The sequence below is a fragment of the Phalacrocorax carbo genome, chromosome 11 (genome assembly GCF_963921805.1).
Source record: "Phalacrocorax carbo chromosome 11, bPhaCar2.1, whole genome shotgun sequence".
Classification (NCBI taxonomy): Eukaryota; Metazoa; Chordata; class Aves; order Suliformes; family Phalacrocoracidae; genus Phalacrocorax; species Phalacrocorax carbo.
The window spans coordinates 17,191,255-17,212,669 of NC_087523.1; the positions used below are offsets into that span (position 1 = coordinate 17,191,255).

The 21,415-nt window shown below is 48.2% G+C and overlaps 3 protein-coding genes across 4 annotated transcripts in view; 2 read left to right on the plus strand and 1 right to left on the minus strand.

The window, feature by feature from the left end:
* Positions 1-215: 215 nt before the first annotated feature.
* On the plus strand, positions 216-1,255 carry NDUFA1 (NADH:ubiquinone oxidoreductase subunit A1). Its single transcript, XM_064463286.1, has 3 exons — positions 216-403; positions 767-856; positions 1,159-1,255. The coding sequence occupies exons 1-3, from the start codon at positions 302-304 to the stop codon at positions 1,177-1,179; spliced, it is 213 nt and encodes a 70-aa protein (XP_064319356.1). The 5' UTR covers positions 216-301; the 3' UTR covers positions 1,180-1,255.
* Positions 1,256-6,701: 5,446 nt separating this feature from the next.
* NKAP (NFKB activating protein) lies at positions 6,702-12,033 on the minus strand. The gene is made up of 9 exons (XM_064463288.1): positions 11,646-12,033; positions 11,295-11,375; positions 10,831-10,904; positions 10,489-10,608; positions 9,989-10,034; positions 9,456-9,571; positions 9,247-9,322; positions 8,648-8,797; positions 6,702-8,001 (listed from the first exon to the last, which is right to left on the minus strand). The coding sequence occupies exons 1-9, from the start codon at positions 11,897-11,899 to the stop codon at positions 7,827-7,829; spliced, it is 1,092 nt and encodes a 363-aa protein (XP_064319358.1). The 5' UTR covers positions 11,900-12,033; the 3' UTR covers positions 6,702-7,826.
* A 1-nt stretch (position 12,034) lies between these two features.
* The window catches only part of ZBTB33 (zinc finger and BTB domain containing 33), a 29,275-nt gene continuing 19,894 nt past the window's right edge, over positions 12,035-21,415 (plus strand). For both annotated transcript variants that reach the window (XR_010374829.1, XM_064463268.1), the window contains exon 1: positions 12,035-12,151. Coding sequence is in view for 1 of the 2 variants with exons in the window: in XM_064463268.1 (XP_064319338.1) it covers positions 12,124-12,151 (28 nt within the window). In the remaining variant the exon portion in view is untranslated. The remainder of the gene's footprint in view (positions 12,152-21,415) is intronic.

The window sequence follows — 21,415 nt, forward strand, 5'->3', positions numbered from 1 at the left end:
GCCCCGCCGGACTACAGTTCCCGGCGTCCTGCGGGACGAGTGGGCCCCGGCGATACCGGTGCCCGGCGGGATCAGCCCCCGGCGCCCGGGCGCGACCGCGGCACCATTTCCCGCCTCGGCACTACCGGGGCGCGGTGCCGTCTCCACCCGCCTCTCGCCGGTCCCGTTCCGGGCCTGCCTGGGCGGTGAGTGGCGGCGGGGCGCGGGGCAGGGCGGGAAGGCGCGCGGGGCAGGGCGGGAGTGCCCGCAGGCGGCCCGGTGCGGCGGTCCGGGCAGGGCAGGGCACGGCGGCACCGGCAGGATGTGGTACGAGATCCTGCCCGGCATGGCCATCATGGGCGTGTGCCTCGCCATTCCCGGCCTCTCCACCATCTACATGCACCGCCGGTGCAACGGCGGCAAGGTCAGCGCAGGGCGGGGCGACCGGACTGACCCCCCCCTCCCCCGCACCGCCCCGGCGGCCTCGCCCGCGGCCCGGGACACCCCGGGGATCCCCTTCCCCCGGGATACCTTCCCTACCAGGCCCCCCTTCCCTTCCCCCGGTCCTCCATCCTTCTGAGATCCCTCCCCCGGGGAGCCCCTTCCCCCTTCTTTCCGCTGGATCCCTTCCTTCCCGGGCCCCCTTTTTTCCCCCCCAGGCCCCCATCTGTCTGAGATCCCTCCTCCTGGATCCCTTCCCTCCCGGCCCCCCCCCCTTCCCTCGGCCCCCCATCCCCCTGAGATGCCTTCCCCAAGCCATAATACGCAGCCCTGTGCACACCCACAGGAGAAGAGGATCGCCCGCTATCCCTACCAGTGGACCCTGATGGAAAGAGACAGGCGGCTGTCGGGTGTCAACAAGTACTACGTCTCCAAGGCAGGTGCTTGGGGCAGGGACCGCCCGGAGGGAAGTGGGAGCTTGGTGCTGTGCCCCCCTCCACCACCCCCAAGCTCTGGGCTGGAGGCTCCCATGGCCTCTGCGGCGGGCATGAGTCACTCTTGGAGCTGTCAGGAGCTCCCTCTACACCTGGCCTGCCTGCAGGGATGTGCATTTTAATTCTTTTTTAATTAGGACTTCAGTACTTAAGCATAGTTTGAAAACCTGCAATTTCAACTATGCCCTCTTGCAAGTCAGTGATGAGAATGGTGCAGATACAGCTGTTACTTTTTATTTTTCAGGGTCTGGAGAACATAGACTAAGGTGCCAGCACTTTGAAGAATCCACATACCGATATAAAATGATCTAACTCATTAATAAAGGTATACATGTATTCAACCCTTGTATCTGTGTTGCTGTGGTGCGTTGACCCTGGCTGGATGCCAGCTGCCCACCAAAGCTGCTCTATCACTCCCCCTCCTCAGCTGGATGGGGAGAGAAAATAAGATTAAAGGCTCATGGGTTGAGATAAGGACAGGGAGGTCACTCAGCAATTACTGTCACAGGCAAAACAGACTCCACTTGGGGAAATGAATTTATTGCAAATCAAATCAGAGTAGGGTAATGAGAAATAAAACCAAATATTAAAAACACCTTCCCCTCACCCCTCCCTTCTTCCTGGGCTCAACTACGCTCCCCCTTTTTTTTTTCCTACCACCTCCCCGGCCAGCTGTGCCGGGGGATGGGGAGTAGGGGTTGTAGTCAGTCCATCCATGCTGTCTCTGCAGCTCCTTCCTCCCTAGGGGAAGGACTCCTCACGCTCTTGCCATGCTCCAGTGTGGGGTCCATCCCACAGGAGACAGTCCTCCCATGAACTACTCCAACATGAGCCCTTCCTGCAGGCTGCAGTTCTTCACAACTGCTCCAGCTGTGGGTCCCTTCCACGGGGTGCAGCCCTTCAGGAACAGACTGCTCCTGCGTGGGTTGCCCACAGAGTCACAAGTCCTGCCAGCAAACCTGTTCCAGCATTGGCTCCTCTCCCCACGGGGCCACAGGTCCTACCAGGAGCCGGCTCCAGCATGGGCTTCCCACGGGGTCACAGCCTCCTTTGGGCATCCACCTGCTCTGGTGTGGTGTCCTCCACAGGCTGCAGGTGGATATCTGCTCTGCCATTAACCTCCATGGGCTGCAGGGTGGCAGCCTGCCTCACCATGGTCTTCATCACAAGCTGCAGGGGAATCTCTGCTCCTCTCCCTCCTTCTTCACTGACCTTGGTGTCTGCAGGGTTGGTCCTCTGACATATTCTCACCCCTCTCTCTGCTGCTGTTCCACTGCATTTTTTTCCCCCTTCTTCTTAAATACGTTATCCCAGAGGTGCTACCACAGTGGCTGATGGGTTCAGCCTTGGCCAGTGGCGGGTCTGTGTTGCAGCTGGCTGGCACTGGCTCTATCAGACATGGGGGAAGCTTCTGGCATCCTCTCACAGAAGCCACTCCTGCAGCCTCCCACTACCAAAACCTTGCCTCGCAAACCCACTACAGTTGCATATAAGCTTTGGACAGATTTGTTTTCCTCACTTTATGCACTTGATATACGCGCACGAGGTGTCTGTGAGAGAAAAGGAATGCCAAGAGGACTACCACAAACCTACCTTTATGGATGCATCAGTAATAATAAGTACTAGTGAAATGCAGAAACACAGCAGGACAGATCCTATTTTTACACCAACTTCTGCTGACCTGTAGTTCCCTGTAGCAACCCTGCTGACGGTGCAGCAGCCTGCACAAATAGCCAGTGTCACCTCCTGCAGCTTGCGATTCTTCCCTCCCAGCACAGTAACACTCAGCAGTTTTAACTTACAATACAGCCAAAACCTTCTGCTTCTTCCTAAATCCACTACAGACAATGACTTTTACTTGTCTGCTTGTCAATGTATGGCAAATGGGAGAGGGAAATGCGTATCTTGTGTCAATACCATTAACACTGATTCACTGAGGCACAGGGTATGGAACAACCACAAATAACCACACAGAGTGAACAAGGTGCACAGTCACCTAAATCAGAGAAATTCCTGAGAAATTTCCAGTCCTGTGACTGGAAAGTTAAGCTTACTCAGCTGGACAGAGTACTGAAAGAGCAGCTGGGCCATCAGCAAAATACCCTTTCGCTATTCCACAGCAGTGAGAGCTGAGGATGCCCAGCAGCACTAGAAGTAGTTTTCTGCTGACTGTAATCAAGTCTGCTTCTCTGCTCTGCACGAGTGTCTCTGTAACATAATTCTATTTGCTTGTAGCCCTATTGAAAAAGTAATAATATTGCAGAAAAAGAAAATACACTGACATAAACAGAATTCTTCTGGATTTACATCAACATGAATAACAGCAAGGTCAGACACAGAAATTTGCCTCTGTATTCCTCTGCTGATTATTTGGGTTGGGATAAAATATCTCCTATGGTCTATCAGTAGTCCTGAACCGTAACTCATAACCTGTGTCACTAAGCAGGGACAGATACGTCTGACACTTCTCTGTGTTGAGACTCTCTGACATTGTGTTTAGATTAAGTGGTCCATCTGCTCGTGCTTTCTAGATGTGGTCAGCCTAGGGTTTGGCTCTGACAAGCTTGGTGAGGTCCCAGTTTTCCAAAGGGCTGAAAAGAGCTTGGGAATCAATGAAATACCAGCCCAAAGCACTTACCCCCGGTTAGTCAGCTACAGCACTGGTTGAAGAGACAGAATAACTAGCAGGAAGAGAGGATCAGGAGGACAAGAAATATGAGAGGGAAAAGATGTGGAGATCAGGACAGGAAGCAGAGGAGGAGACAGGCTTCCAGGGCTCACACTGGCCTCGAGCACCTCCCCCAAACTACACAGACAGCTGAAAAGCAAACTGGGGCTGCTTTAGGCAGGGTTTGCTGTAATCCTTCCAGATAACAAGGGGCCCTGAACAGCTCTTGTGAGGCTCATCCTGCCCAGGTGAGCGTGTCTCCATGGAGAATTTTTGGGCTCAGAAGAGGCCTTTTCTCTTTGACACCATGCCTTGGGCTGTGCTTGCTTGCTCAGCGTGTCCTGAGCAGCAGCTGGAAGAAGCTTCCTCTGTTGCATGAGATGCAAAAACTGAGTGGGCCTCATCTGTCAGTCACACAGAGCTCTCCAGGGGTCTGCCCGCCAAGACTTGCCTCCCCAGCGGTTCCAGCACAAGGCCTTCCCCTCAGCTGCTAAGCCATTTTCCTGCCCTCAAATGCTTTCCCATGTCTTGGCATAACTCCCACACCAGGGTCCTCAGGGCTCTTTTCTCCCACCTGTCTTTCAAAGCAGACACCTCTGCTGCAGTTGCTCTTCCCAATTTTGCTACTGAGGGGATGAAACCAAATGAGGAAAACTCCCCTAAGAAACACAGAACACAGTGTGCCAACGAGCAAAGTTCCACAGCTCGCTCGCACTCTGTGGTGTTACCCGTTGATATTCATTCTCCCATCTCATACAAACCTAAACCAGCTTCCCATCACTCTCACTACCTCCTTTCACCTTCAAGCAGTAAGCATCTCTATCAGACCACAAGGACTAGGACCTACACTTCCCTCATTTATTCCTCTTGTAGCTGAACCCTTGTAACAGCCCCTTGTCATCCTGGAAGAGCGGCAACTGGGAATTCAGCATCCTGTGATCTGAAAAATATCTCTGGCCTCTCTCATGTAGTGGTCCTTTCCCTCTGAAGGGCTCTGTGTCACTGACGCTGGTGTTCAGAGCCTACAGCGCCCCTGTGTAATGGGCTGGGCTGAGTCTGTATTTGGCTGAGCACAGAGCCGGAGGCTGGTTTAGTTCCCAAATTGTGGAGACTGGCAGAAACATGACAGAGAATCTGGCAGGATCCCACATCTGCTTTCCTGCTCATACCATCTTCCCCTCCCAAGCAACAGCAATCGCTCTGGGCAGCTGAAAGTGGGGCTGAGTGGAGGCAAGTAGGCTCAGGAGACTGGCCTGCTGCTCTTCATGCTGCCTCAGAACCCCTTTCTAGATCAGCCTGAAATCTGTCACCTGTACAGTAATATGATGCAGCTTAAGAGAAAAAAAAATTGCGCTGAGTACTTTTTCCCTCCAGAACCTATGCTTACTCATACTGAACCTTAGTTTTCCTACTTACTGGCTATGGATCCCCAAGTAGCAGCCCACAGATGTTGTCATCTAACCCCAGCTGGCAGCTAAGCTCCATGCAGCTGCTCACTCACTTACCCAGCCCTGGTGGGATGGGGGAGAGAATTGCAAATGTAAAAGTGAGTAAACTCGTGGGTTGAGATAAAAACAGTTTAATAATTAAAAAAAGAAATAATAACAAATTATAAGGAAAAAAAATGACCAGGGGAGAGAAAAATAAAAACTAAGACAGACAAGCAATGCAAATGCAAACTTCTTACCACTGAGTTACTGACACCCAGCCAGTCCCTGCACAGCGACCCTCCTGCTAACATCCCCCCGAGCTTTACATGCTGAACATGATGTCATATGGTATGGGACGTCCCTGGGGTCAGTTGGGATCAGCTGTCCTGGCTGTGTCCCCTCCCAGCTCCTTGTGTACCCCCAGCCCCTTGCTGGTGGGGTGGGGTGAGGGGCAGGAAAGGCCTTGGCTCTGTGCAAGCCCCGCTCAGCTGGAACGAAAACATCCCTGTGTCATCAACACTGTTTCCAGCACAAATCCAGAAACCAGCCCCATACTAGCTACTGTGAAGAAAATTAACTCTGTCCCAGGCAAAACCAGCACAACAGCTCATAGCCGCTGGTCAGAAATCTTACACCCTAGCACAAGCTTAAAATTATAACATCTGAGTCTTTGCCTTCACAAGAGAATACTCACAGAGGCTTTAAACCGCAAGTCTTCTAATCCATATCAGAAACATACAAATACACAGGTTGTTTTTGAAGAAGTAGATTGCAGCTCTCACCTAAACAAAATGTCTGCTTTTTGAGGTCCTGTATGTGAATTCTGCCCTCTCCTCTCTTGCAGACCTTGCCTGTGGAGGTATTCTTCACTCTGGAGGCCAGCAGGCTGATTCACAGGTAAATGTTATTACTCTTCATTGCTAAGACACCTCAGGAGGTTCTAGCAAGCTTTTCCATGCCAAAAACAGAGAGCTTGATGTAAATAAGTTTGCTATTATAGCAGAGAGGTTGAAGAAGCTGTCAAAATCTTGCTACACAAGACCAAATGACCCTGCTTATCATGAGCTTCACTCCACCATGAGCATGGATAGCTACCCCATGAGCATCTGCCTTCTCCATAATGAAGATTTCAATCTACAGAACCATGTATAAAATCCTGGATTTACACAGGTCTAGGTGGTGGTCATCTTTTTTTCAGAAGATAGGCTTGCACTGCAAATAAAGGCCAGCCCTCAGCTGGCCAAAATTAGATTCAATACCATAATATTATTCTTATAACTTACCCTCTTTTTATTCCAGCCTCCAGGCCAGAACAGTGTCAAGTTTAGACAGAAGTGGCTTAAGGACATCACTGAAAATAAAATAAACCTCACGGACAGACTCACTTTCCAATGAATGGCTCCAATTCACCATCACCAATGCTCTGTTGATATTTTGTGGAGAATCAAATAAACACAATGAAGAATGAATGAAGCTTCCTCATTAGAACTTCTACTTTGTGGATACATAAAAGGCATTAAATCTGTGCCAAATCAACTACGGCTGACCTGGCAGCTGGCTTCACATGAGGGTGCCTTGCAGGTGTGGGCGGGTACAGCAGGACAGAACCAGGTTCCAGAGTGTGAACAGGAAGAGGCGGCTGGGCTGGACTTGCTGTTTGCGAACACCAGGTCTGCAGAACTCCAGGGCAAATGTTATAGGACTTTTATTTTCTTCATACAAACATACAAGACCTTTCTACTGCCAACACTACACCAGACTGGTTTAGGGGAACAAAAAAAAAACCTCCAGAAAACACTTTGTTTTTAAAAGCATTTGAGAAGGTGGTGGCTAAAGGGGGTATGTTTGGAAACATGCAGTTGAATCAAAGATAACCATCACAGAAGCACTACCTGGAGGAGGCCTCTGAGCACAGAGTTTGAAGAGAGCCATGTAATACCTCTGAAACAGACCAAATTAAAATACCACAGGAGTTAAAATAAGGTTTTAATCTAGAACACTTCCATAGACAAAAAAAATTTCAAATAAATTGAAAGATACATCCTTGTTACCACCTATGTACATCCAGGGGTTCCAATCACTGCACCCCACTGCTCTGATACCTATGTATAACATAGGAGAAAAAGAAGCAAGCAACTTTGTTCTTCACCATGGGCTTTGGTGGACTGAAGATCAGATCCTCCAATTACTGTTACTTTATATCCCGGTTGTGACCTGCTTGCTTTGAAGTAACTAACGCCCATCTGTATTAAATTACAAGCTCATTTCTATTTACAAGTCTAGTTTGAACCACAAACCAAATGCAACTGTTTTGAGAAAAAAATAAAATCTAGGAGACTTTTGAAAAAATACTTCAGTGGACAGTCTTAGATCTTAAACAGGAAGTTAGGAGTTCCTTTATTTTTGCGACTGTTACTAGTAGCTTGCTTCTGATGGTCAGTCTACTCTCATTGATCAAAATAAATGGAAAAAAATCACACCTATCAGCATCAGGCGAAGCCCTCCCATAGAATTGTCCTGCTTGTCTGATTCAAAGCGAGCACAGAACATTGCCACCTCCAATCTTCCCTGCCTGTTCCGGCCTTCCCTGCCTCGTAGCTTTTCACTTCACTGGGACTCCTTGTAGACAGTGAACAAATCATCCAAGAAAATCTGACAAAAGTCACTCTGTTTCCTTGATCCAAGTAACCCACTCCTGAGGCTTGGCCCTGTTGAGTGAAAGGCACTGCAGCATTCGCAGCCTTTTTCAAATCACGACTGGAACCGGTTAGCTGCTGCTTGGTAAAATCTACACTGTACAGTTCAAATAAGGAGTTATTTTTCTTCTTTGCCCTTAGTCTTTCTGTAGACCATCTCTCGAAAGCTTGCAAGGATCTTATTCTCTCGTTTCCTCCTCTCTTCCTGGTTGAAGGATGCCAGAGCTCTCTTTTCATCTGCGCTGTAGATCTGGTTCTCCTTACGCAGACGCACAGCTTCCATTCGGCGATGTCTGCAGAGAAGAACATCGTGTACATCAGCACGGGCAGAGGCACGTAATGACCCATCACAGCTTCCATCCATTAACTGACCTCAATGTCTTGAGGGGCTTATAAATAAAGATACCTATGCTAGAGAATCCAAACTGCACACAAACCTTCCCAGGAAGGAGCATGGCAGCGATAGAAACTGACTTCTGGGGGTGTCTGCTCCCAGGCAGCCAGCTGGAAGCTCTGCCTACCCCCAGGTTGTCAGCTGCTGGCTCACCAAGATTTAAGTGAAATGCCTATTGGACTCGTAGAGAAAAAAAAATGCAGCCAAGCTCTCACACTTCATCTCCTACTGAAGAGCCGGCACATCACCACTGCTGTCCAAGCACACCAGTTTTGAGCTGCCTGACACAAGCATCTCCTCATTTGAAATACAAGATAATTCGAAGCATAATACCTGGAAGGAACTTTTGCTCCTGAGGAGAAAGTGTCCTTAAAAACCTCACCATCTCTCTACGGCAATAGGGAGGTTAGCATAGACTATTGCAAGCATAGAGCACCTTCTCTTCCATGCTTTCAACTAGAGCTCAGAAGCTGTCTTCCAATTGGCCAACAGAGGAAGCAGCTCTTGAAAATTTCACTGAACCATTACCATCATCAAAACCATACCTGCTGCCACTCATGACATAACCGGAGCTCTCAAATGACGCAATCTCTTCACTGGTCAAGCCGATTTCACCTCTCCGGGGTATACGTTTTCCTGCTTTTACATACTCTGCCATTGCTGCACCTTCACCAGGCAAGAGGGCATGTCCGTAGCTTAAAAAGAAAAGCAGTGATTTCAATCAGCTCCCTGTTCACGGCTTGCTACAGCTGCATATTTAAGCACTTTCTTGTTCTTTCCCACATATTGGCCTGTTTCTTCCTTCTGGCTAAAACTAGCAACAACGTCTTAAATTGCCAGTTGAACCCATTCTGATTACACGGTAATGAAGGCACTATAAAGTCACAATACTGCACAGCATTAGAATGAAGGCATCTAACAAATGATTTTTCTAGGAATCAAGGCTAAAGAGCATAAACCAGACTTTTCTACCTCAATTCAGGCCAGGGTGAAGGCTAGCACCAATAAAACTTCTGTCTGTGAGCTTCTGGCACCGCATATCTCTCCGATGCATGCCATATTCTGAACAGTAACCTTCTGAACAGTAACCTTCAGGCTTAATTTACCTGATTTGCTCAAAGTACCGTTAGAGCTGGCTACTCACTTCAAAGGCCTATCATCCTGAGATGCATGAGTTTTGGGAGCTTCTGGTCCAATCAAGCTATCAGCTTCTGTATTTTCTGCAACAATCAAATAATGAGGAAAATTAATATTGTGTTCGTTGTTCTTTGTTATCAGAGCAACACCTAACAAGGAATTCATGAAAACGACACCAAGAAGTTTCAATCTAAGTTTAAAGTCAGGGGCACCTACTTGATCTCTCAATCCAGAGATCTTCCCCTTGCAATGTTTCATCATCAGAATCTTCACTACTTGAATCACTGGATTCCTTTCTGCTCTTCTTATTTTTCTTTTTCTTATACCTCTTCCTGCAATAAAGTGACAGACAGACATGCCATTTACCAAAATTTAAGATGAAAGAAAGTGCTTGGAATCATACTCAACTCCCTAGTTTCTCAAGGCAACTTCCACCTCTGGGAAGGCTGGCTGGCTGTGTATAGATTGCTGTTCTTTCATAGCAAAATGCCTTACAGCAAAACAAAGACAATACATATGCTGTTATGCCTTTCATATAGCACTAGAAAGTGGCTCCCTACGTTTGCAGCCAGTCCTCTATGCTGCATGGTTCTGTAGATTTAAAGAAAATCCTCCAAATTCAGATTATTTGACAGCATTTATAGCTGTAATTGCAAGAGTGCTCAGCCTTCCTCACTACCTGCTAGGAAACTGCTGCTGCCCTCTAGTCAAATGCAGGTAGAACTACAGACAACAACCTGGAAACCTACTTTCTGTTCTTCTTCTTCTTTTTCTTGCTTTTCTTTTTATCGTCATCTGAAAAAAACAAAAGTATAGCTATTATGAAAAAAGAGGTGATTAGCTATAACTAAGCAGTTTACTGCACTGTGAGTAGCTAACTACCTCCACCAGAATGCCTTAGTTCACAGCTTCTCAGACATGATTTGTTTAGGTGCCAAACAAAACTGAGAAAGTGTTAGTAGAAAGCTAGCTGCAGTATTGTTCTCTATGAGAACATATCGAATATGTCTCTGGCATGAGACGCCCAATGGATGCTAAAACCAGGAATTCTATTTCCTGAGGCCAGACTGCAAGCACTCAAGGACAAGCACTGCAAGATGGTGAAAGAAAAGAGTACTGGATCGATGCTGCAGCTCCATAACTTCTAAACACTAAAAGCGTGCAACAAAACCCAGAAGCGTGGCTTTGTGTGCAGAGGAGCAGAAGAGCTCTCTCACCATGCACATTAGCCAAAACCCTCTTCTCTTACCACTGGAATTCTGCTCGGACTCCGACTCACTGTCGCTGTCCTCAGAATGTTTCCTGCGTTTTCTTTTGGATGCCTTCCGCTTTTTCTTCTTCCTTTTCTTCTTCTTTTTCTTTTTCTCCTCTAGAATGTTTTTAAAAGATGACATTAGAGAACAGACAAAGATCATCTAGCTCCATATGCATTTCCTGATCTTCTCAAAGCAACGCTTTCCTTTGAACTGGAGCCCACCACGCTCACTTCCACCTGTCGAAGTCAGTGAACTTCTTGCAAGCAGCAACAGTGGATCCTAGACTTTGGTAGCTCCCCATTTTAGAAACAAGCTGTGTAAACACAACAAAATACCTTCTGAGCTGGAATCTGAAGAACTACTCTTAGATTTTGCCTCTTCGTCTTCTACCGGTGTATGTTCATCGGAACTGAATAAAAACAAAAGTTTACTATTTAAAAACCTATTTTGTAGTGTTCAAGACCAAAGGTACCCATGTGACCAAACACATGCCTGCAGATTTTGAGTCAATACTTGCAATAAACTATTAAACAGCTAATATGCAGCATGGGAACAGCTTTCAGAACCACAACGTGGAGGTCACCTGATCTATGACAAATTGTATCTTGTGTAATTGATGTGTTGGGATTATTTGGTGACAAAGGTAAAGTAATAATCTCGTTGCATTGCTTCAGAAGTGACCTGACACAACGTGAAGTGTGGCAATAGGACCAGCGTGGGGATAAGACATTACTATAAGTTAAACTAACGCATAATCTCTATCATAAAAAATTGGAAGGGAAGGAGGAATGTGCCTTACTCGGGGTCAGGAACCTTCGGGGACAGTCCCCAGACTTCAGGTGCCCCCAGTTCTCCAATTCTCTCTCGCTCGTTCAGCCTCCTGTAAGGAAAACACCTTTGCTGAAGCCTGCCGCGCTACGCCCGGCACGCAAACGCTATAAGCCCGCGATCCGTTACCCCTTCTGACGGCCTAAGGCAGCTACCGCACGGAGGAGCGGCAGCCAGCGGCCCGCGGGGCGGCGGCAGGCCTCCCCGGGCTGCGGCGGTACCGGTTGCTGCACCCCCCGCCTGGGACCGGCCCGCCGGGGCTCGAAGCGCCGTGAGGGGCCGTGCGGCCCGGCAGCCCTGCCCTCCCCGCGCTGGGGCTCGCCTCTGCCGCAGGATCTCCTCCTTCTCCTTCTCGTAGTACTCGGGCCAGGCCTTGCCGTGGTGGTGGTGGTGGTGGTGGTGCGCGGCGGAGCGCGTCCCGCTGGGGGTACGCTCCCGGGAGCGGGACCAGCTGCGGCTCCGCCGGTGGCTCGGCCGCTTCAGGCCGTTGCGTTCCCGGGAGCGGGAGCGGGAGCGGCGGCCGCGGCGGTCGGGGCTGGCGGCCGGCGGGCTGCGGGACCGCGACGCCGGCGCCATGGCGGCCGCTGCCGATCAGTCACTTCCGGGCGGGGCCGCGCCGGTTTCCGGCTCCCTCCCGTCGCAGCGGGGGCGGAAGCGGGACGGGACGGGACGGGACGGGACGGCCGGAGGGCCCCGCCCGCGGGGCGCACCGCCCTCACCCGCCCGTGCGGCAACGCGGCGCCGCGGAGGCGGCGGCGGCTCCCTTTGTGCTGCCGGCCCCGCCGCGCTCCCCCGGCGGCATGGACGTGCGGGCAGCGGCCCTGGCAGGTAAGGCGGTGCGGGCCGCGGGCGGCGGAGGGGGTACCGCGCCCCGGGGGGCGGCGGGTGGTGGCGGCGGCGCAGGCCTGTCCCCGCCCCGCGGGCACCGGCGGGGGCGGCGGGCGGGAGCTGTCCAGGGAGGCCCGGGAGCAGCACCGCCCGGCGGACAGCTCACCCCGCCGCCGCGGGGGAGGCCCCAGTACCGACCCTCCGCCGGGCCTCGCGGGGCTGTGGCCGCCGGGAAGCCCCCTTGCCGGGGAACCGGGGCCCAGCGCCGCCCGGCACCTTTTTCGTTTTATTTTTTTTTATTATTTTTGAAAATGAAAAAGTCAGGGCACCTCTCAGGCCGGCCTGTAGCCGGGTCCGGCCGCCAGTCTCGGTGGTGGCACGCAGGGAGCGGCCGGAACGGCGGCGGTCTGGGGAGAAAATCATACACCGGTTCTGTATCAGGACGAGACGCTCGCCGTCCTTCCGAGGGCGCCCTTCCCTTTCGGGGTGCCCGGCTCGAGCACCCGGCCACGGCGCGTTCTTAAAACCCGCAGGAGACCCCGCCATGCCCGGGCAGGTGCGGAGCGACGTGCCGCGAGTCGGCCTGCGCCGGGCGCTCCGGAGGCTGCTCCCGCCCGGAAGGCCCGTCCTGCTTTACGCTCTCTAGAAAAGATCTCCGAGCGTGTGAGCCTCTTTTCCACAGATGAAACACTATTTCAGTCCCCAAACCTATCATAAAAATTATCTAAGAAGGAAGAAGCCTATTTAAATCATGTATTATCTTCGGTGTGTGGAACCCCGTGTGGAATGGGGATGGAAAACATGTTACCGGAGGTTTGCGTGTATGAGTGGTGTTACCGTATCCTGTGTTTGTCCGGGGACAGCCTGGTATCTCCCTGCTGCGGGGTTTTGTGAATATTTGGAATATCAGGGACTGCTGCTTGTCTAATTAAACTAGATGAGGCTATCTTTTAAAAGGCTGTTGTTTTGGTTGGTGGTAGGATCATTTGAATGAGACAGCTGGAAGTCTGCAGCGGCTGTATTTTTGCCAGCTGAATCTGTACTCATGAATTAAGGCTCAGTGACTTTATCTCTCTGAGCTTCCATCATCATGAAGAACCCAAAACCTAGGGTGATCCTGCAACTTAGCAGCCCCTCTGCCCCCGCTCTCCACACAGGCTGCCTGAGTTCATTTACCCCTGTGGGCTGTGAAGCCAGATGTCCCCAGGAAGAACTCCAGGCCACTATGTCCTCCCAGTGCTGGTTACATGAGGTCATGTCACTGTCCCCTGAGAGAGATGGAAGCTAATGGGCCGGACATATAACGAAGGGACCCGTCCATCTGGCAAGTAAATGTACCCCTGAGGCCTTCATGAGGGCACGTGGCCCTCCCTAGCTTATCCCCTGGGATCCCCCACAGCCAGGGCTCAGGGCTAGTCCTGGAAAGGGGTGGAAGCCCGTGAAAGGTGGCTGGCGGCAGCATGCTGTGCGCTGGAGCCTGAGTTTAGTGTGTACTGACATGGGCTGGCTGAGAGGGACACAGCCAGGGGTTTTAGAGGCACTGAGTGCTCAGCACAGCTGGCTACCAGCCTTCGGTTGCGCTGAGGCAGCTCTCACGATAGGGCTACTCACATCTGCGTGCAAGTGTCTGTCTTGGCAAAATGGTGACTAAAACATCTACCTCTCAGGAGCACTCTGCACCTCTGTTACTTAATATTGTGAAGGCCTTTGAAGTATTTTTATACACAGGTTATACAATGCACATGTATAAAGTACGTAACAGCATCTACAACAACTACTAATGTCAATAAAAAGTATCACTGGACTTTAAATTCAGTTATGTGAGGCTTTATATAATGGGATTTACAGGAGAAATACTCTCAGGAAATTCTCTGAAGCATGAATGGTGGAAATTAGTATTTTAGAGTCCTTCAGAAGCAGTGGGTCATGGATAGAGTGAGAGTTCCCCTCACTCGAAAGAGAGAAGCAACAATATACTTTCTTGATACAAAACAGTGAGTTAACCAAGTTGAATGGTAAATGCAACAGTGGTTTAACAAGATTTGATGACCAGGTACATGCGATTGTTTACTACATAGAGGACAGGGTCAGACACAGCTTTCAATGAGACCCTTCCGTTGAGTGAGGAGGTTCAGAGAGGACCCCCTTGTGTTCCAAACTCCTTCCCTTAGAGGAGTCTAGGTGTGGCTGGATCCAAACTTAGCCCTGGACTTGGTCAACAGTTTTTACGTCTAAAGGATTATATATGTGCTATCAATCCTTTACATCACTTAGCTAAGATTTCAAAGTTGAGCACGCTGTTAGTCACTTACTGAGGATCTGTTGGGGCAAGGAATCTCTCAACCTCGACGAGTGGCTTTGCGAGGCGTCCCTACTCAAGGGGAGATTGTAGCATGCAGCCTACCACTGTGCAGGAGAGCTCAACGGGCCTGGGCTGTCCACCATTTATAGAGTAAGACGATTGACTTATAGTCATATTTGCATGCCAGCACGAGATTTGGATAACTGCTCTGGATGGCCCTTGGCTACCGTGTTTCCATCCATCCCCAAAGTCCAGCACATGGTGGACACAGCCATCATGACTCCCACTGGGGATTGTGGCTTATGCGGGGCGGTGGGGAACACAGTGCCACGCGCTGCCCTGTGACTATAGTTGATTCATCTTACCTTCACAGAGTGGTGGTATGGTCACCTCTTGCCTCTGTGCCATAAATAGTATATGGATAGTTTGTGTGCTTATAGATCCACAGTAAGTAGAGAGTGAAGCACTGCTATTTGTTATGCGTTAATTTGCATGTTTTGGGTGGTCAGAGTTGGGTTATGTGTTTTATCATGTACCAAACCTTTATATACAATATAATTATAAGCAGTAGCGATATTAAACTTAGAGTTATTGAGTTCACAGCTGGGTGAAGCATAAGATTAAACACTCCCGTTGCTGTTGGTGACCATCCAGAAAGAGTTTCCCAGCAGTGTTCTCCATCCTTCTTCACTTTTTCCAAGACATGGTGTATCTTTTCTGTATCGTGATGAATGGTGATCAGAGTTTTGTGTCCATTGTTTCGGACGCGTTGCTAGCAGTTGACGCAGGTCATCATGTTGTAGTAGTTTCTTCATCAATGTAAGATTAATTCCGATGGGGCAAGGCAATAAATCTTGACTCAATGTATAATTAGATTGTAACAACTGGTTAGATGTAACTGGGGCTGAATAATTAAAATTGCATCCCACAAGTTTAGTAAATTTACAAACACAAGTATTTGAGTGATTGCTTTTACCTACAGTAGTGTTATCTATGAATATAAAATCATAAAGGGTTCTCAAACACATCCTTTTCCAATGTATTCAAGTATCGTTTCAAGGGCTTCGTCGGGATGTATTCCAAAATGACAAACATTTTGTTCAGTGTCAAGAGAAATGTCTTGGGCTTTGATGGTGTTGCTCTCACAACTAAATCCTTGTTGTACAATGCATGCATTAATATCAATGGTTTGCCATTTGCTTCTATGCCCTAATGGATCAAGTATAGTTCCATTGTGATTTAATCCTAATGCAATGATTGGGGATATGGCACATACCGAAGCATTGTGTATTGTTAAGACAAAAGCTGTGGCCTTGTTGTTGTTGGGGTCATAAGTGAAATGACTAAATACCACCAGGACTGTAATTCTTTTCAAATTTAGTTGCATTATCCCAAATTACCTTATGAATTTCAGTGGGAAAGGTGCCCTCGTCACCTTCTCTTATAATTGCTGCTACCACAGATTGCATTCACAGTTGAGCCTGGGAACAAGTAAGAGCTAGAAAAACATTATTTGGGGCTGCACCAAGTGCATCCTCAGTCAGCTGGTGATCCCTTTCATTATTTCTTTCCCACTGAGGTTATATATCAGGTAGGAGCCATTGGTTAGTTCCCAGTGCTAAAAGAGAAGACAGCAGTGGGTGTAAGCAGCATTGTTAGGGTTTGAGGTAGTAACAGGAACACAGCATTTGTCTGTCATCCTGCAGGGTGCTGTAAGAGAAAACAGAGACTTGTTTTGGTGGGGAAGCCCGAACAGGTTACCTCGTTAAAAAGAAGGAAAAGTCCATCGTGCACTAATTCTGTGGTTTTTGCACCGCTGCTATTGGTAGCTTCCCAGGCAAGCGGGCCGGGAGGTTTAATTAAGGTCATAGGCACAGTACTGATGGATGGCAAATTGACCGTCACAGGCTGTTCTGGCTGTAATGTCCTTGGATATTCTCTGTTCCTAGTAGGTGGAGCTACTAAGCTCAGTTTTTACAACAAATGCTCAGCTTACAGGGCTTCCAATAGGCCCATACTGATTATTTAAACTGATGGAGTACTTTGGGAATTCACATATCCCATTGAGCCTCATGTAGTTTGAAATTCTTTTTCAATAAGCCATTAGCTTTTTCTAGGATCCCATTTGATTGAGGGAAGTAGAGGGTGTGGAATACCCATTTAATTCCCTCTTCTTGTGCCCGATCTTGCATGTCCTTACACAAAAAGTGTAAGCTATTATCACTTTGGATAACATCAGGAGTAGGTAGATTTGAGAACCAAAACGATAGCCCTCACACTGTATTTCGCCCAGTGGCTTTCTGACACTTAGTCACCACAAGAAACCAGAGACTACTTCTGGTTTGCTGTGAGGATGTATCAATATCCTACTGAGGATTTGAATGGTCCGATATAATCAATTTGCCATGTAGACCATAAAGTTTTTGCTTCATTGATATGTAGGGGTGGTGCTTTAGCAGGATGATCTGCTTATAATTTCAATCTACACTGGAGACATTTTGAAAAAAGAGTTTTGCAAGCTTTTCTGTTTTTAGGCCAGTCTTTACTCTGTGCAGCAAAGTAAAGTGCTTCTTTACCTGTGTGGCCTAGGTTTTGATGTAACCATTCTCCCAATCGATACCACTCAGAATTTAAGGTGGTTTTCCTAATTTTAGTTAGCTCATCTAACTTCTGATACCGCTTCGTGGCTGTTTGATTATCCTTAGCATGAGCTTTTACCCATCCCATCTTGAAAGGTGTTTTCTGGGCTATATCTGGTAATAATTGCCAATCTTTGTTTCTCCAAATTGGGGATCTATTTACTTCCCAATTCAAGGTTTCCCACTGACAGAGCCACTGTGCGGCACCGGCCCACACAGCATAAGAGTCTACATATATAATTTTTGATCCATTCTGTGCTGCCAGAACTGCTCTTATTTCTGCTACTTGTGCACTGCCTTCACCTTCCTCTATTACTTATTTGCTGGTGTTTAATGCAACAGCCTCATATTGCCATTTACCTTTTACCCTTTTTGGTGAAGCATCCATAAACCCAATGTTTTCTGTTGGGGTACCCTCAGTGAGGGGTGATGCATCCAGAATGGATGAAGGTTTAAAAGGTTTTTGTAACGCTAGAGGGTGTCTGTTTATGGGCATCTGCGATTTGGAAACCTTAGTGTGTTCTTTAGTTAATTGTATATTTTCTGCAATTCCTGTTAGGTAGACATACCATTTTCTGATAGTGGGTTTTTGTGCAACTCCTTCTAAGGGAGCAGTCCCCTTTAGGATTGCATCTAGTAAATTAAATGGTCCTCTAGTTTGCACAGGTTGTCCCTGATGTATTTTCTCAACTTGTTTAACTGCTCAGACTAAAGATAAAAGTCTCTTTTCCCATTCAGTGTATCTTTGTTCTGTTTCTTTAAATGTGGTAGAGCCAAACAATAAAGGTCTTTTTGGTCCAGTGGGGCCAGTTTAGAACAGCTTACAGTAAGTGGCATGTTCGTCAAAATACCGTTTGGGTTTAATATGGGTCGTGAGGGTGTACTGGTCCCAGTGACTGGTAGGTTTTTAATTCTTCAGTTAGAGTTTTGACAGCTTCCTTATGTTCTAATTTCCACTCCCAGGGTTTGCTTTTCTGTGAGTATAATGGACAGAAAATGATAGAAAATCCAGGTACCTGGTTCCCTCCATACCCTAAAGCTCCTGTTAATTGTTGTAAGTCCTTCCTTGACTGCGGCATTTGCAGCTCTTCAGTTTTTCTTAAGGTATCTGGAGGAATCACTGTGCTGCCCACTATCCACCAAGTGCCTAAAAATTTTACTTCTTTACTTGGTCCCTGACATGTTCCAGGTGGAATCACAATTTCTGCTTCATTTAGTGCTTGCCATACTGCTGCGGGCGCTTCCCCCCCCTTCTCAGGGGAAGTTCCTCCTATCAGAATATAATCTATATATTGGTACAGTTTCACTTCCTGGGGAGTGAGGCCGTCTGTAAAAGTCCAGCAAGTGCCGCATGAGCAATTGTGGCTGAATGTTTATACCCCCGTGGGAATCTGTTGAAGGTATATTGTATTGCCTCCCAAGTGAAAGCAAATTTCTCTCTACCCTCCTCCTTCAAGAGAAGCACAAAGAACATGATTTGCAGCTAGTGCTGCCATCCATGGGTGTGTAGTTGTTTGCAAAGTAGTTGTGAAGTTTGCAAGTTTGGGACAGCAGCTGTTAGCGGGATAATTAGGTGTCGATTCAGTGTTAAATGCCACCTCCCCTCTGGTTTCCGAACTGGCCACACGGGTGGGTTATATGGGGAGTGGCTTCTGGAGATGATGTGTCATTTCTCCAAATCAGCTCTGACTTCAGAAACTCCATTTCCTGCCGCAGCAGAAATCAGGTATGTTAGTGATTTTTGACTTGGGGGGCAGGGGCTGTGCCAACAACATGCACTGCAGCCCCACGATGATGTGAGCTGAAGGCCCATACGCTGCCATTCAGCAGGCACCAGGTTTGTCCATTTAAAACATTGACACCTAAAATATTGTCATGGTCATTTTTAACTGCAAAGCAAGTATTCGACATGCGCTTCTTACCCGGGAGCCATAAATTGACCCTGGCAGTTTGGCACGCAACAGTTGCTCATTTCACAGCAGTAATCTTAACTCTTCGCTTTCCGGATCGCATGCCCAGCTTCTCGGCATCTTGGTGTGGTACTATTGAAATTTATGCTCCAGTATCTATTAAAAACTTCACCAACTGCCCGAGGACCAAATGAAATGAAAATGTATGTATGGGCCATCATCACTTACCCACTGGTAAGCCTCCACTTTCTGGACAGACAGGCCCAATTGCCTTCTGAACACTACTCATTTTTTGGCTTCATGCCCTGCAATTCCTCCCTGAGGCAGAGGGTCTGCCTCCCTTTGGGAGAAGTTGAAATAAGCTCCTTTCTTTCACCATTATCTGTTTTCTGGAATGCTTCAGTCAGGCTCAAGGTAATGCCAGTAGGCTGACCTCCCATCCTGGCTCTGGGAACATGTAGGGCTAATGAATTCCTCCTTTGCAGCCCTTTAATGGCTCCCCAATTATGTCGGTTGTCACGAGCCCCTTCTGAGAAGCTGGGGCTCATTCGCTCCAAGCCTCTGTAAATAATTGGTGATACTACTTGCCATCCTGCTGACTGTGCCAGTTTGTCCGCCAATTTCTTGTGGGTAGAGTGAGAGTGCGCCTCACTTGTAAGAGAGAAGCAACGATATACTTTAGTGATGTAAAACAGTGAGTTAACCAAGCTGAACGGTAGATACAACAGTGTGTATGAGAGATTTTAGATGATGGTCTGTGTGGGGCCACTATGGAAAAATTACAAGCTAAACACAGCTTTGAGAACACGACCTTGAGAAAGGGAACTGGGAGGATTGTTGTTGAACAATATGCTGTTGCAATCCGCGAACCACTGTTAGCCGGCAGAGCACGTACTTGGCAGGCCTTGTTGCATGCACTGGCCACGCGTGCAGCAACGCCTAGTCAGTAGTTTTGCACTGATTCTGCTGAGGGTATAAAAAGGGGAGGCTCAAAGGGGAGACAGAGAGAGAGGACACAGAGCGCACTCTACGAACCACAGGGGACACCCTGAAGGTGCTGCACCAACCTCCCTTCTCCACGATGACCCCGCTAATGGTCACCCTCCTGCTCAGCAGTGTCTCGGGCGTAGTCCAGTTGGTAAGACTCTCATAAAAGGAAAACAATATGCTAGTAACTGCTTATGCAAGGCTATAACAGAGCAATAAATACTGTTGTGCTTTTAAATATCATGTGTTGGGTGAATTTTGTGCGTAGGAATCCCACAAACCTGTTACACGGTGGTTTAGCAAGATTCGAAGGCCAGGTGAAGTGATTATTTACTGCATAGAGGGCAGAGTCAGACACAGCTATCAGGGAGACCCTCCTCTTTTCCCAAAAGTGGGGTCATTTGCCTGGTGTGCAAAACGCCAAAATACACACAGAGCGGAGGTATTTTATTCATTTTTATTTGCGCAAAGATGGGTGCTAGGTGGTAACTCTGCAAAGCAACAAGAAACTACAAGGTATTTATCTTGTTATAAAAACCTGCCTAAATTCATATTCATTGGTTAATAATTATCATCTCATCTGCTATTGGTTAGCTATATTTTACTTAGCCTCACTAGCTGTGTAAATTAGCACGCAAGCTCCTTCCAGGAGTGGAGGGGAAAGTCTTCCCAGTCCTGAATTGTGCCAGTGGTCATGATCTCCCCCTGCACCTTCCCCTTTCACCTAGTTACCGTGGTTTTGGCTGACTTCACACTTGATCACCCGGCTTTCAGCATCTTCTGAGGCGGGATGTTCCCTTTTATCAGTCTCTCAGTCCTTCTTCAGGGATATAGCCATAAAACAAATGCTTCCTTATCTCTCGGTTCCCTCCTCTGACCGCCAGATTCTGTTTTGTAAAGCTCACATGGCCCATTGTTACTACTTAGTGGAAAATTTCATTTTCTGCAGGATATAATTTTTTCCCCCCTTTGAGACTATGAGACCTTTTTCATGAGTCTCGTAAGTCTCACTCCTTTTCATAAACAATATATAATTTCCCATAACTTGTCTTACTATCATACTCTTAATACATCCAAATAATATACAAGCAATTACAATCATAATTATGACATTGTAACAAGCTTTGCAACCATACAGTAAGGGAGAATCCATGTTTATATAATATTTTCATAGAATGTCCTGAGTTGGAAGGGACCCTCAAGGATCATCGAGTCCAACTCCTGTCCCTGCACAGGACAGCCCCAAACTCACACCATGTCTCTGAGGGCCTTGTCCAAGTGCTTCTGGAATATCGCCAGGCTGGTGCCGTGACGCCTCCCTGGGGAGCCTGTGCCAGGGCTCCACCACCCTCTGGGGGAAGAACCTTTTCCTAATATCCAACCTGCCCCTCCCCTGGCACATCTCCCTGCCATTCCCTCAGGTCCT

What these genes read in the sequence shown, in the direction of transcription:
- NDUFA1 (XM_064463286.1), top strand. Translation starts at nt 302, where the DNA reads ATGTGGTACGAGATCCTGCCCGGCATGGCCATCATGGGCGTGTGCCTC. An exon ending in GCCGGTGCAACGGCGGCAAG is followed by an intron (nt 404 to 766) that starts GTCAGCGCAGGG and finishes GCACACCCACAG; the next exon opens with GAGAAGAGGATCGCCCGCTA. An exon ending in ACAAGTACTACGTCTCCAAG is followed by an intron (nt 857 to 1,158) that starts GCAGGTGCTTGG and finishes TTTATTTTTCAG; the next exon opens with GGTCTGGAGAACATAGACTA.
- NKAP (XM_064463288.1), bottom strand. Translation starts at nt 11,899, where the DNA reads ATGGCGCCGGCGTCGCGGTCCCGCAGCCCGCCGGCCGCCAGCCCCGAC. An exon ending in CCGAAGGTTCCTGACCCCGA is followed by an intron (nt 10,905 to 11,294) that starts GTAAGGCACATT and finishes GTTTTTATTCAG; the next exon opens with TTCCGATGAACATACACCGG. An exon ending in GTCCGAGCAGAATTCCAGTG is followed by an intron (nt 10,035 to 10,488) that starts GTAAGAGAAGAG and finishes TGTTTTTTTCAG; the next exon opens with ATGACGATAAAAAGAAAAGC.